This window comes from Halichondria panicea, chromosome 4 (assembly GCF_963675165.1).
Source record: "Halichondria panicea chromosome 4, odHalPani1.1, whole genome shotgun sequence".
NCBI lineage: Eukaryota > Metazoa > Porifera > Demospongiae > Suberitida > Halichondriidae > Halichondria > Halichondria panicea.
Genome location: NC_087380.1, coordinates 1,793,192 through 1,808,873, shown reverse-complemented (window position 1 = coordinate 1,808,873; position 15,682 = coordinate 1,793,192). Strand labels below are relative to the sequence as shown.

The following is a 15,682-nucleotide window of genomic DNA, read 5'->3' as shown; positions in this document are numbered from 1 at the left end:
ATAGCTTTCAGTATTACATTATACATATATAAGTAGCAAATAGCTAGCCTAGAGATGCAATCATTATTTAATATGCTCTTATAGCTACAGGCATAAAGAATATTTTCTTCAAAATTTATTTCTCAGCTGGCTACTGGGAAATGTGTCCCTAATTGGGTTTCTGCAGACTTTGAGTGAGTTCATCACACAATAATTATATATGCATGCATGTAGATTAGAATAGGAAAAGGATTTATATCTCCTGCATGATGATACATTGTTCTCAGTGGCTTGTCCAGACCTCACCATCCCAGCCAATGGAGGAGTGGTGTACAGTGACACCACCATCCCCAGAGCTGAGGGCTCCACAGCTATACCTACTTCTGTGCCATTGGCTACCAGATGACTGGAATGATGATGAGGACCTGTACTGTCACTGGATGGAGCACTGGAGATAATCCTGTCTGTACTGGTGAGGGGTGTGTGTAAAGTGCTGTTGAACTGATGTCAAGTGTGTGTACCCGAACCCATATATATACACAGCTATCTGTCCTGACCTCCCTGCACTGGTCAATGGAGGGATCAGTTACAATCCAACCACCACCCCCAGACTGCAGGGAGCCATGGTTACACACTTCTGTACTGTCGTTGGGTATCAACTGTCCTCATCCACTATCACTAGGACCTGTCAGTCTACCAGAATGTGGAGTGGATCATCCCTCATTTGTAACCGTAAGTCTGAGATATCAGTATTTTGAGAAACTTATCGTATTATAGCTGTCTCCTGTGGCTCCCCTCCCACTATTACCAATGGGATGATGATCAGCTCTACTGGTACAACATTCGGAGAGACGGCCACTTACACCTGCAGCACTGGGTACCAAAGGTCAGGATCAGCCACGATAACTTGTCAGGCTAGTGGGAGCTGGAGTACAGCACCAGTGTGTACAGGTAAGACACAACACGAAGATATCGTATCAGACTATTTCTCACAGCCATCTGTGATGACCTCCCTGCACTGGCCAATGGAATCATCGTCTACAATCCAACCTCCACCCCCAGACTGCAGGGAACCACGGCTACACACTTCTGTACTGTCGCTGGGTACCAACTGTCCTCATCCACTACTACTAGGACCTGTCAGTCTAACAGAACATGGAGTGGATCACCCATCGCTTGTGAACGTAATGTTTCAATATGACCACAATATAACTCATGTTTTGTTGTTTCGGTGTCGTTGATTGTGGTCCCCTCACTAACCCCTCCAATGGAACAGTGGACACATCCTCTGGAACCATCTTCATGATGACTGTTACCTACACCTGTAACCCTGGATACACTTCAAGTAGTACTGACAGTAGAATGTGTGGAGCAATTAACTGCTGAGTGATCAGGAGAAGCTCCATTGTGCAACTACTGTGAGACTAGTTAACACCCATACACATACATGTGCTTTTACCTTCCGTTTTTTCAGTTATTCCTTTGAGCAGTAAATCAATGGATAATATTGCCAACAACTCTGGCTTATCACTGGCAGCCATTGGAGAGGGTTCCTCTGCCCTCACCTGTCATACTGAACTATCCACCTGCTGCAGATGGGTAGACAACAATGGCAGCACTGTTCTCGGAGGGTGGAGAGGACCAAATGGTGGCAGCATTCCTGATTCAAACACAAACGGATTCTACGTGTCGCGAGGTACGAGATTCATTAGTCTGAACCTTGCAGAGGGCTCCAGTGAAGTAGCTGGTACCTACTGTTGTCAAGTGCCCAGGGAGAGTGGGGCAACCACTACACATTGTGTCATGGTTACTGGTGAGTGAGGTTGAAATGTGCTTCTGTTATGAGAAAAATAATTATGATAGTATAGCATCCATTTGCTCTCTATAACCATGCATGTTGTTTTAGCTTCATATCGAATGTGTGTTAGTGTTGTTTTTGCTTACTTGTCAACTTCAACCTACACTACTACTTCAACACACGCACGCACGCACACACACACACACACACACACACATACACACACACACACGCACGCACACACACACACACACACACACACACACACACACACACACACACACACACACACACACACACACACAGCGAGTGCAGGTGTAGTGGTCAATATTGTTGCTGTGGCTTCAGCTGGTTGGGTGGTTGCTGGAGTCTTGGCCATTGCTGTGCTAGTACTGATCGTAATAGTGCTGGTTATGTTGAGGCAACGGAGGTCTGGATCCAAGGACATGAGTGATGAGAGGACAGGCAGCCAACCAACACAGTGAGTGTTAGTACATGTGCATGGTAGCTGTATGTGTATGGCTGTATCAAGAGCTGGGGTTCATTATCAAACTCATTATCAAGCTCAGTAGCTGTGCATTGACATAAGGGACACAATAACTATAACTTTTAGCATAACGACATTATCATAATTATTATGAGGAATGAATGATATTAGATCGATTAGAAAACATACTTTCAAAAAGTAAATTTTGATAAAATCCTCGTTTTACTATTAAAGCAGACATAATTTGCCCAAATTCGCTAAAATTAGTCCCGTTTATAATAGTAACATATTAAGGTACCAGTAGCCTATACATGTATTTCTTTTTCAACCACGTCTCATTAGCAGTTAAATCAGTCCTCCATGGAAGTGTCTAACAGCTCATTTTTGTGTCCACACACACACACACACACACACACACACACACACACACACACACACACACACACACACACACACACACACACACACACACACACACACACACACACACACACACACACACACACACACACACACACACACACACACACACACACACACACACACACACACACACACACACACACACACACACACACACACACACACACACACACACACCAATCACTCTACCCCTGCTGCACAGCAGTATTTATATGTGCATTATTGTCATGTCATAATTATAACGGATTCTATTCTATTTCTTACAGACTACCCCCAGTGGTGATGAGTCATCTCCCCTCCCATGATTACGAGGAGTTGAACAAACTACAGGAAGAGGCTGCCTATGAGGTGGTGGACCAGCCACGCCCCCCTCCTCCTGCTGACTACTAGCTCTCAGCCTGTGCAGCTTATGCACCCACTGACTTCAACACAGAGAACAAGTAGACACTATAACAACACAGACTGTTTGTCAATTGTATGAATCTGTAGTTTACATTGATTCTTTTTGTACATGAATTTTATTATTCATAACTCATGAAGAATGATATGACAGGTAATCCGTATAAGGATCATCAAAAAAGCATGCGCATGCATAACTATGCACTTGTCAATCTAATGCCCCACCCCCCCATACCGGGGATAGGTGGACCAATCACCTGATCTAATACCCCTACCTTTGGGCATGTTATTTGGTCTAATCCCCTGGTAGCCCCTAGTACAACATGGGGGTGATGTGGGGATTAGACCTGTATCACACTCTAGCTATTTCTTCGTGGTTTCTAGCGAGAAGATAAACAGATTATTTGAAGTATCAGAATTACTATATAAATATTGACAGCTATACTCCTATAGCTAGTGAAGTCAAGAAGGCAAAGATTGCTCAGGTGTAAATTTTGCTCCACTGTATTCAGCATGTGTTGGAAGGAAGAGTGTGGCAGACATCATGTGATCTTTAATTGACCTTTGACCCAATGCATGCATCAGGTGATCTGTCTAATTCCCCTAGGTATATAGGGGAGCAACTTCAAGTCTAATCCCCAACTAATCCCCACTTATCCGGTAGGGGGGAGGTGGGGCATTACTTTGACAAGTGCATTATACTGTATAGCATTCATGTTGTTTTTGTAACCTTTTATGGGGAACCTCTATAAGACACACTTGTTCTCCATTGGGATTTTAGTGGCTTATGCTTGGACGATGTACATATACAATAAAAAAATTCGTGTTGGTCTATTATGTAATCAAAAAATTGAATTCGTGGGATAGTACACAGTCTATGCCCCATGCATGTCTCCCCTCAAGAGACGGTATCTGAAACTCCTCCATCCCCGGAGTCCCCCACCCTCCCTATATCCCCGCCCACTCCCAGTCGGAGGGTACCCCCGACACTACAACAAGAGAAACAGTTCTTGTCCCCTCAAATCTCACCCCCTCCAAAACCACCCCCCCGTGGCACCTTCCCTCACAAAATCCCCAAGCTGCCTCCTCGTGCTAGACCGGAGAGAGATGACAGACCACCCCCCTCACCCGTGGGGCCCATGCATCAAAGACACAACTCAGTACCGGTGCATAAGTCATAGGATTAGTACACGATCGATAGTACCATGATTGTACATTAATTGTATATAGAAAGCATGTGATTGTGTATGGGTGTAATTTTTGAGAGATGTGTTTGTTATTTTGCAGCTGTCCCCTATATAGCTGACAATCCTCACTTGAGAAAGGAGACCTGGTATTGTGAAGTGGACAGGTGAGCTTATTAAATATATGCGTGATGTGCATTTAACTTTGTTATTGTTCTGCTCTCTTATATAGAGTCAAGGCTGGTGAGATGTTGAAGACCAAAAAGAATGGTACCTTTCTTTGTCGACCTGCTGCTAAGCAATGGTTGATGTCACAAGGAGAGCTGCATACTCACAGCATTGACATTGTGTAAGTATAAAGCTTTAGCTTACCGATACTCCAGAACCACTTTGTACTTCATGTCCCTACAATGCTCACACTATTGACCTTCCTAAAGAGACCACCTCTGTAAAGATTGTGCATGTTGATGATAATTATATAGTCTCTGTGTACACGTCTCACTGTGTGCGTATTATACTCCTCATGCTACAGGTATGATGGCGTCAAGCACTTGAAGGTGGTCACTCTCAACGATAAATTTGGTTTCTCTGTGCCATGCACTTCAAATTCCCTGGAGGAGCTGATCCTTCGCTACAAGGAGCACTCTTTAGAGCAGCATAACCATGGACTCACTACCACCCTAAAATATCCTATAAATTTTCCTTAGCTCTCTTACTAGCTCACAATTTTTTGGTAGAAATAAATATAGCTTCTATGAAATGGTATCGCTATGCTATTATGTTTTATGTTTTCATAGCAGTCCGTTTTTTTTTAGAGGATGAAACATTTTTTGCATTAAATTTTCGTATTTCTAATGAAGCGGTTTTTCATACGGTAAAGATCGTTAACAACACATGTGCTATTTGACGAGTTTGCATTGCTATCTTCAATTAGCCTTGATTCCAGGCCGCACTGAAGATGGGCCTTGTGAAGGAGGCTATAGCTTTCAGTGAATATATAATACAGCAGGGGCGGATCCAGGGGTGATTTTGAGGGGCTGAAAAGCCCCCCCCTTTTGAAAAAACTACCTATGTATTGCTAGTCTGAGGTTACAACAATTTTGCCACCAACCTTGTTACTTATGCATCTGCATGCATGTAGACTCACTGACTTAAGAGATGCTAGACAATAGCCAAGTCTAGCTACTAAGAGTATAAAGGATGTAGGCTAGCTAGCTGGACATGCATACTATACTAGCTAGCTAGCTAGAACTAATAAAGTGCATAAGGTCAACTATTGCTGTTGCTGAGTCAGCTCCTTGTGCAATGTTTTGTAGCCTCGATCATATCCCAGGCCTCTTTTCCTAGGCCTTGTGAAGGAGGCTATTGTGCATGCTGTTGAGCTGCAACATGGAGCAGATCTCAGACTTTTTCAGCTAGTTGCAAGGAAGCAGCCTTATCTCCTCTCACTCTCAGTGCAGTCTGGGTAGGCATTGTGGTTCTTTCATGTACCAAGAGTGCATGAATGTAGATGTAACATCTACAGTATACATCCTTTTGTTGATTAGAACGAGTTTTTTGTATTAACTTTTTCATATTCAGTATTCACTTATTAATATGACAGTTCAAAGGTAAAAGTGTGTAAAAAGCAAAAAATTTCGCCTTCGGCGAGGCGGGAGGGGGATGCTCCCCCTCCCATACCCACCCTCGTACGGGGCTTTGCCCCTTTCTACTAGCCCCCCCCTTTTATTTTTCCTGGATCCACCCCTGATACATGCAGAGATATTTTGCATGTGCTTATAAATAGCAAATAGCCAGCTTATAGAGTTGCAGAAGAGCTATTAGGCCACTCCAAGTGACACTCTGGTTTCTGGTCCTGAAGTTTTTCTAATTGCATGCGGGGGGGGGGGGGGCGGCTTTTCTCATTATGTCATTATCAATTTCACCTTATGAACTCATTATTTTGCAAATGAATATCATTATCACACTATTTTGTACCACATGGACCATTCTGCGCATGCGTAGTAGAAATAATGAGATAGAAATCCAATAATGAGATAGAAATCCAATAATGAGATAGAAATCCAATAATGAGATAGAAATCCAAGAATAAAATCTGATGCGGGCGGTGGACCAGAAACCAGAGTATCACTTGGAGTGGCCTTAAATAGAGCATAATTATATATATGATTATTGCAACATCTTTATGCCTGTAGCTTAAAAGACTTTTATAGCTATATACAGGCATAACTTGAAGATGTTTCCTTCAAAGTAGCAGCCAGCGGGTCTAACGGTTCCTTGAGTTTCTGCAGACTTTCAGTGAGTTCATACAATCTTTTACAGAATATTTATATGTAGAAGACTTTATATCCTCGATCTGCATGACGATACATTGTTCTCAGTTATATACAGTGGCTTGTCCAGACCTCACCATCTCAGCCAATGGAGGAGTGGTGTACAGTGACACCACCATCTGCAGAGCAGAGGGCTCCACGGCTACCTATATCAGTGGTGTAGGAAGGAATTTCTCAATGGGGGCTCTATAGTGTTTTGAATTGAAAAAAGTGTGCCTATCCGGCTACGGAGTGCAGCTTGATTCTACTTAATAACCTGGAGAGATGGGGGGCTCCAGCCCCTGGAGCCCCTCCTTCCTACGCCACTGTATATACACCTGTCCCACTGACTACCAGACGACTGGACTGACAGAGGACTTGTACTGTTTCTAGATGGAGCGCTGGATATTCCTGTCTGCACTGGTGAGAGGTGCATGATGTGTGTAAAGTGTTGTTGAATTGATGTCAAGTGTGTACCCCCACAGTTATCTGTCCTGACTGAGCTCACCCTCATCAATGGTAGTCTCGAATTCCAGCCTATACGAAGTTGGGGAGGGCGTGGATAGACTACATCAATGGAGCGATCAGCTACAATCCAGTTACCACCCCTACACTGCAGGGAGCCGTGGCTACACACAGCTGTATTGTCACTGGGTACCAATTGTTCTCATCCATTGCCATGGACTAGGACCTGTCAGTCTGACAGAACATGGAGTGGAGAGGACATCACTTGTGAACGTAACAATAATCATGACTGACAATCTTATTCCTCTCATGTATACGTTCCTTTCAGTTGTTAATTGTGGCTCATTGAATATTCCTAACAATGGAGGAATCATGACAACACTTTACAGAAGGGACCTACCAAAGCATGCTACCTACAGCTGTAACCCTGGCTACACACTGAGTGGAGGTCAGACCAGGACTTGTCAGGCTAGTGGAGACTGGAGTGGGTCTTGTAATCGTGAGTACATGGTCTAACCATAGATAGATTGGAGACGGAAGTGGGGGTGCACTTTACCTTTACCTTTACCATCCAGAGGCCTCGAAAACTATCCGCTTTTCGTCCTATTTTTGCCGGGAAACTCGCTCGAAATAAGAAAGCTGTGTTTCCTCGAGACATTATCTCCTTCAGCAATTTATAACACGCCTATTCTGTGAGTCACGTGTACTAGTCAGAGCTATTGACTGACCACACCCAGTAAAAAGAGACATGTACTGTGCTGTACTGTATCAGTATTTATTATTCCCCTAATGCATGACAGGCTGGTCTGCTGAGTCGTATCCAGGAGACATTCAACTGCATCGTGTGTCAGGAGGTGGTCTACCAGCCCGTCACTACCATCTGCAGCCACAACATCTGGAACCACTGACTAGAGATATCACTATACTCAAGATTGAGTTTTAAAAACTACGGTTTTTTTATATACGTGTATCTTGTTTCTAGAGACCGTTTATAACGCATCAATTTCTATTTTCAATTTGCATCCAATAAACAGTATGGTTTTGCTTTTTCAATGAGTATCTTATGACTATCCCACTGCGTCCCTCACTTGTCCCCCCCCCCCCACATACACACATGCACACACTAGATGTGTCTGAGTCGTTCCTTCAAGGTGGATGTGTACAGCTGTGCTCCAACTGTCGTCATGATCTGGGCAAAGACTATGCCATGACAGTCAACAAGTCCCTACAGGCAGTACTATTGGACCTGTTCCGGCCTGGATACAATGGAGGGAGATCACACTACACACACTAACTGGGACCATGCAGAGGAGGTGGGACGTGTGTCATCAGTCACATGGCAATGGAATGTGTGGTATACAATGTTTACGTTAGGCTTTTGACCGTCAAAAGCCTAAGAACAGACCTTTAACCTTTCCTTACATTTCAGTGTAGCTATGGTGCCTGTGGTAGATCTACTGTTGTGCTCTCTAGCAAGCTCACATCACCTTCTAGTAATCTCGAATATTGTAAATTGTTATGGAAGATGGCAACCAACCACAGACAAGGATTTGTGCATGAAAAGTAAAAGATCTTCAAGCAGCCAAAACAGCAGCAATCCCACGGTAATTTTCTCAAAATTTAGCTATCATGTAGCGAAAGGATAGTACTACTTGTGGATTAGCGATCCCAGTGGGATCCCGGCTCAATAGCTTGAAATTCACTATCAAACCTAGTGGTTTTTACTGTAGATAAGCTACTACGGAGAGCAGTCTAGGGTGGTTACTTCAGGTTAAACCTGGATTGTTAATTATTAAAGCGCACATGATGCGTGTCCTACCTCCTCTGAACTGGGACCACTGAATACTGTTATTCTAGAACTGCAATGTAGACTAGATCTAGGCATGTCATGTCATGTGTACACTTCCTTATCATGACTTTTGTTAATTGCTTTCAGTATAGATCTAGTATATCTACTGATGAATCTACTTAGCTAGAGAAATTTACTAGCTACAGCAAGAGTTCATTATAGGATGAATAATGAACTCTTGGCTACAGGAATAATGAGAATGTTCCCCTCAAGGTTATTTCTCTGCTGTCTGCTAGGAAGTGTTTTCCTAGTGTATGGACAGCCTTTGAGTGAGTTGATATGCAGTGCAACTATAGCTTTTACCGTAATACTGCAAACTATATACATAGTGTAATACTATATCTCTTGTGCTAGTCTACTGGTGTTATCTAGATCTACTATAGTATAGATTTGGTACCATGCATGCAGAACATCAATTATATATTGTATAATTATTATTGGCACACAGCTCGACTGGCAGCATCCAATGAGCCCCCTGGCACTGACCACACTGGAGAGATCATCTCGTTCTCTGATGTTGGATCAGGAGTTGGTACTGATCCACGAGCCTGGTATTGCTACACCTATGACACTGGTGGTGTAGTGTGGCAGGGTCCTGGTGGGAGTACATTGCCCATAGTTCAAGGTAGGGATGCAGTTGGGGACGAACTGTTCATCAGTGGTGTTCGTCATACTGCCGTTGCTCTGCATCGTGGTCCCACACACTACAGTCCTGATGGAGAACACTGCTGTGTGAGCACTAACACTAACCCCAATTATAGGAGATGTGTCACCTTCAGTGAGTGCTGACTATAATTATTGTCTATGTCCAATACTAACCCCCACCCCCACAGCTCCCTGCCCCACACAGAGTCCCCTATCTAATGGAAGGATATCATACGATGCAACCACCAACATAGCCACCTACAGCTGTAATACTGGGTACACCACCAGTGGAGCTACTACAATAACTTGTCAGAGTGATGGTACTAGTCTTGGTACCTGGTCTCCACCACCTACAGTTACTTGTGCACGTGAGTACTGTACTGATTATATCGCCATGCACCCTAATAGAAGCGCCAAATACAAAATGTTTTACTGTAATCAAGCGCTACTAAGTTATGGAATTACTTTTTGCTGGCGTTTAGGTAGAAAAGAAACACTGAAATTGCATACAATTCATCTATTACAACCTCGTGAAACAGCTACTATTACTTTACGTTGTATCGCTAAGCACCACTCTAAGCAGCAAACCATTTTTTCTTGTTCTATTTGTGCACCACTGGAAATCATAGTTAATTTGTGTGGCTGCAATTGAAGAAAGACTATACATGTGTATAGTACTGCAAGCTACATTCAGTAATGCAAGCGTACATTATTGCACTTCTACTAGCCTGTAATATCATTTTACTCTCAGTTGTGGATTGTGGCTCCCCACCACCCCCTGGCAACGATGCATCTCCTGGAACACCCACCAGAACAACCTACCAAGGGACAGTGACCTACACCTGTGATAGTGGGTATGAGGTCTCCACTGGAGTCACCACAGCAACGGCTACCTGTATGGCAAATAAGATGTGGGAGCCTGTACCAACTTGTTCACGTATGTGAAGTTGATACTGTCATTGATAATAATACTGCATTGACTGTGTTCTCACCCACTCAGCTGTGAATTGTGGCACCCCACCCTCCATTGGCAATGGCTCTCCTGAAACACCAACCAGCACAACTCTTGGAAGGATGGTGAACTACACCTGTTTCAGTGGGTATGAGGTCTCCATTGGAGTCACCACAGCAATGGCTACCTGTATGGCTAATAAGATGTGGGAGACTGTACCAACTTGTTCACGTAAGTTGTACAGTTGTCCATGTCATCAATTTCATGTCTCTTCACAGCTGTTGACTGTGGTTCTCTGGACGCCCCCTCCAATGGAACAGTGGACACATCCTCTGGAACCACCTTCATGATGACTGCTACCTACACCTGTAGCAATGGATACAACATTGTTGGATCCAATACTCAAACTTGTGAGGCAAACAGAATGTGGACTCCAGAGGCCCCCACCTGTGCACGTGAGTAGCATGAATGACTGTGTACACTGTATCCACTGTGTTCATATTCCACAGCTGTTGACTGTGGTTCCCTCACTGTTCCTAACGGGCAAATCAGTACATCCTCTGGAACCACCTTCATGAACACTGCCACCTACACCTGTGATGATGGATACACTCTCAATGGAGTATCAGATAGAACCTGTCAAGCTAATGGAAGCTGGGACCTAACAGCACCTACCTGTGATTGTGAGTGCTTTAAACAAACGTACTTACACTCACGTGTTTACATATGTATGTTTTATTAGCTGTTGACTGTGGTTCCCTAAATAACATTGCCAATGGACAAGTCAGTACATCCTCTGGAACTACCTTTATGATGACTGCTACCTACACCTGTAACACTGGATACAACATTGTTGGTAGTGAGAGCAGAACTTGTGGAGCAAGTGGAGTGTGGTCAGGAGAAGCTCCACTGTGCAACTGTAAGATGACATACATCCATGCATATCTAGTACATTGCTTTGACTATTTTTCTCCTAATCAATCCAGTGATTTCTTTGAGCAGGGGATTGAGTGTTATTGTCAACAACTCTGCCTTATCACTGGCGACCATTGGAGAGGGTTCCTCTGCCCTCACCTGTCATACTGAGCTCACCACCTGCTGCAGAGGAGTGGACAACAACGGCAATGCTCTTGGAAGGTGGAGAGGACCAAATGGTGACAGCATTCCTGACTCGAACAACACTGATGGTTTCTACGTGTCACGAGATATGAGTTCCATTAGTTTGAACTATGCTGAAGGCTCCAGTGAAGTAACTGGTACCTACTGTTGTCAAGTGCCCAGGGAGAGTGGGGCAACCACTAAACATTGTGTCATGGTTACTGGTGAGTGGAGTTGAAATGTGCTTCTGTCATGAGAATAATAATAATTTATAGCATCTTGCGTTTGCTATCTATAACAATGCATATTATTTTAGCTTCATATCGAAGGTGTGTTAGTATTGTTTTTGCTCAACTTCAACACACACACACAGTGGTAGTGGTCAATGTTGTTGCTGTGGCTGCAGCTGGTTGGGTAGTTGCTGGAGTCTTAGCCATTGCTCTACTGATCGTAATAGTGCTGGTTATGCGGAGGCAACGGAGGTCTGGATCCAAGGACATGAGTGATGAAAGGACAGGCGGTCAACCAATTACAGAGTGAGTGTTAGTGTATGTGAATGGTCTGTGAATTAAGTAGCTATATGTTGGGTTGTGTATGGTTGCAGATCGAGAGCTAGTTTGTTCATTATCAAGCTCAGTAGAGAATTAACCCTGTGCGTTGACATATAAGGGACACAATAACTTTTACCGTTATGACATTATCATATGGGGTAAATCTACCATTAGATTGACTAGAAAACATGTTTTTTTGTTGCCTTCGAAGAACACAGATTTCCAACTACTATTAAAGGACGGTATAAATTTTTGCGTTTTCTGATTTTTCTCTGATTTTGGCGGATTTGCAGCAAATTTATTAGTACAATATTTGTCAAAGATGTAATTTCTGAAAAGTTTAGAGTCAGATATGGATGAAAAAGGAGCATATACTCACAAAAGTGACATTTAAGTAGCCTATATTTTATTTTTCAACCACGTCTCATTAGCAGTTAAAGCAGTCCATGGCGCTCAAACAGCTCACACAAATCGACACGCACACCAATTGCTTTACCCCTGCTGCATAGCAGTAATTATGTACTCATTGTCATGTCATAATTATATTATTAACAAATTATAACGGATTCTATTTCCCTTACAGACTACCCCCAGTGGTGATGAGTCATCTCCCCTCCCATGATTACGAGGGCTTGAACAAACTACAAGAGGAGGCTGCCTATGAGGTGGTGGACCAGCCACGCCCCCCTCCTCCTGCAGACTACCAGCTCTCAGCCTGTGCAGCTTATGCATCCACTGACTTCAATTAACACAGAGAACATTTGTCAAGTAGAGACTATAACAACACAGACTGTCGGTCAATTGTATGATAGTTTAGATTTTGATGTACATGAATTAGAATAGGGGATCATAAAAACACATGTTTTTTCCTAAGGTTTTATGAGGAACCTCTATATATAGGACACACTTGTTCTCTATTGTGGCTCATACTGATGCATGGCTTGACGATGTAAAATAAAAAAAAGTTCACATTAGATTATGTGAACATGTGGGATAGTACCACTATATATACACGTATATCATCAGAAATAACAATCAGCGAGAAAGAAATGTAGATTATATAATTACTATAGGAACAGCCAGTTTCTGTTTGCTTTACCCAATGCAATGCCTAACACACATGCACCCAGAACACAAGCCACACTAATCAGTAACCCAGTTCCTATTACAGCTGCATCATCTTCATCCCTACCAGCCCGTCACTCTACCACATAGACCTGCAGTCACAATACTCGAACCCCAGACTAGAAGGAGCCGTGGCCACACAGAGCTGTGATGGAGGGTATAGAGTGTCTAGTAGTGCAGAGTGTACACTGAACAAGACGCTGATATGAAAACAGATAACATCACCAACCGTCTAACACAAGGCATTGAAACCCATGCAGTGCCTGTGGATTTACTATTCCCTTATTTTGAATCCCTTCATTGTTTGTTTTGATGACTCCCCTAGTCATGTGACCTACCGAGCTGTGCTCACTGGAACAGAGAGTGTATCCACCATACAACTGGCTAGGCTAATGGAACAGTGGGTTGATAATGATCCAGTCGCTGTGGTGCAGAGTGCAGGCCTCAGTGTGACTAACAGTTGTCCAGTTGTCATTACTAACCTCAATAGTCCAGAGTGCCCTGAGGACATCACTAATCGGACAACCTCCTCAAGTGAAGCTGTGAATGTTGGTGCTGTAGCTGGGGGAGTGGTTGCTGGAGTTGTGGTTGTGACTATTGCAGTAGTTATAGTGGGTATGGAGACAGCGGAGGTCTGGGTCAAAGGACATTGACAACAAAACTAGCATCTAATTGCAAACAACAGAATGAGTGCATTGTGTTGAAATAACTGATAGTGGCTACACAGTTTTGTGTATTTGTAATGCACACATGTTTTACATGCCAGATTTAATTTAGTGAATTTCGTTCTATTTCCTGCAGCCTACCCCCAGTGGTGATGAGTCATCTCCCCTCCCATGATTACAAAGAGTTGAGCAAACTACAAGAGGAGGCTGCCTATGAGGTGGTGGACCAGCCACGTCCCCCTCCTCTTGCAGACTACCAGCTCTCAGCCTGTGCAACTTATGCACTCACTGACTTGAACACAGAGAACAAGTAGACACTATAACGACACAAACTGTTTGTCAATTGTATGAAATTCAATCTGTATAACGTAGTAGTTTACATTGATTTTGTATGTACATGAATTATTATTATTCATAACTCATGAAGAATTATAAATAACAGGTATAAGGATCATCTGTGCATCCATATGTTTGGCATTCATGTTGTTTTCGTAACGTTTTATGGGGAACCTCTATATAGGGCACTTATTCTCTATTGGGATTTTAGTGGCTTATGGCTGGACAAAACTAGCATCCAAACAATGTACATGTACGATAAAAAATTCTATTACATGTATGTGATAAAAAAAAATTGCATTTGTGGGATAGTACGCAGTCTATGCCCCATGTCTCCACTCAAGAGACGGTATCCGAAACTCCTCCATCCCCGAGTCCCCCACCCTCCCTTATCCCCGCCCACTCCCAGTCGGAGGGTACCCCCGACACTACAACAAGAGAAGCAGTTCTTGTCCGCTCAGATTTGCCCCCTCTAAAACCGACCCCCATGGCACCTTCCCTCACAAAATCCCCAAGCTCCCTCCTGCTAGACCAGAGAGAGATAACAGACCACCCCCCTCACCCGTGGGGCCCATGCATCAAAGACACAACTCAATACCGGTGCATAAGGCATAGGATTAGTACACGATCGATAGTATCATGATTTGACTACTTACTAGAATTGTACATTAAAATTAATTGTAGAAAGCATGTGATTGTATATTGTATATATTATTGTATTGTGTATGGGTGTAATTTTTGCGAGATGTGTTTGTTATTTTGCAGCTGTCCCCTGACAATGCTCACTATTTGAGAAAAGAGACCTGGTATTGTGAGCCTATTAGTGATGTGCATTTAACTATTTGTTATTGTTCTCTGCTCTCTTATAGAGTCAAGGCTTGCTGAGATGTTGAAGACCAAAAAGAATGGTACCTTTCTTTGTCGACCTGCTGCTAAGCAAAAGTTGATGTCCGCACAAGGAGAGCTACATACTCACAGCATTGACATTGTGTAAGTATAAAGCTTTAGCTTACCGATACTCCAGAACCACTTTGTACTTCATGTCCCACAATGCTCACACTGACCTCTCTCTAAAGAGACCACCTATAGTACCTCTATAGCTGTAAAGATTGTACATATATCATTATTATTATTGTGTTTTTAGTCTCTGTACATGTCTCACTGTGTGCGTATTATACTCTTCATGCTACAGGTATGATGGCCTCAAGCACTTGAAGGTTGTCACTCTCAACGATAAATTTGGTTTCTCTGTGCCATGCCGGCACTTCAAATTCCCTGGAGGAGCTGATCCTTCGCTACAAGGAGCACTCTTTAGAGCAGCATAACCATGGACTCACTACCACCCTAAAATATCCTATAAATTCTCCTTAGCTTTCTTACTAGCTCACAATTTTTTGGTAGAAATAAATATAGC

General features: G+C 43.2%; 3 protein-coding genes across 3 annotated transcripts; all 3 read left to right on the top strand.

Annotated features, from left to right (window-relative positions):
• The first annotated feature begins 35 nt into the window (after positions 1-35).
• On the top strand, positions 36-3,225 carry LOC135335037 (sushi, von Willebrand factor type A, EGF and pentraxin domain-containing protein 1-like). Its single transcript, XM_064530434.1, has 8 exons — positions 36-173; positions 267-451; positions 523-711; positions 757-930; positions 975-1,397; positions 1,454-1,792; positions 2,084-2,258; positions 2,954-3,225. The coding sequence occupies exons 2-5, from the start codon at positions 382-384 to the stop codon at positions 1,178-1,180; spliced, it is 639 nt and encodes a 212-aa protein (XP_064386504.1). The 5' UTR covers positions 36-173; positions 267-381; the 3' UTR covers positions 1,181-1,397; positions 1,454-1,792; positions 2,084-2,258; positions 2,954-3,225.
• A 745-nt stretch (positions 3,226-3,970) lies between these two features.
• On the top strand, positions 3,971-5,076 carry LOC135335173 (phosphatidylinositol 3-kinase regulatory subunit beta-like). The gene is made up of 5 exons (XM_064530590.1): positions 3,971-4,246; positions 4,317-4,323; positions 4,374-4,437; positions 4,503-4,619; positions 4,803-5,076. Exons 1-5 carry the CDS (start codon positions 3,971-3,973, stop codon positions 4,975-4,977), a joined length of 639 nt encoding a protein of 212 aa, XP_064386660.1. The 3' UTR covers positions 4,978-5,076.
• A 1,313-nt stretch (positions 5,077-6,389) lies between these two features.
• On the top strand, positions 6,390-13,015 carry LOC135335033 (sushi, von Willebrand factor type A, EGF and pentraxin domain-containing protein 1-like). The gene is made up of 17 exons (XM_064530428.1): positions 6,390-6,568; positions 6,652-7,005; positions 7,068-7,320; positions 7,376-7,546; positions 7,623-7,739; positions 7,848-8,401; positions 8,477-9,165; positions 9,345-9,674; positions 9,730-9,909; positions 10,293-10,478; positions 10,542-10,724; positions 10,772-10,948; positions 11,003-11,176; positions 11,236-11,412; positions 11,480-11,815; positions 11,965-12,127; positions 12,726-13,015. The coding sequence occupies exons 7-17, from the start codon at positions 9,060-9,062 to the stop codon at positions 12,889-12,891; spliced, it is 2,178 nt and encodes a 725-aa protein (XP_064386498.1). The 5' UTR covers positions 6,390-6,568; positions 6,652-7,005; positions 7,068-7,320; positions 7,376-7,546; positions 7,623-7,739; positions 7,848-8,401; positions 8,477-9,059; the 3' UTR covers positions 12,892-13,015.
• Positions 13,016-15,682: the final 2,667 nt, after the last annotated feature.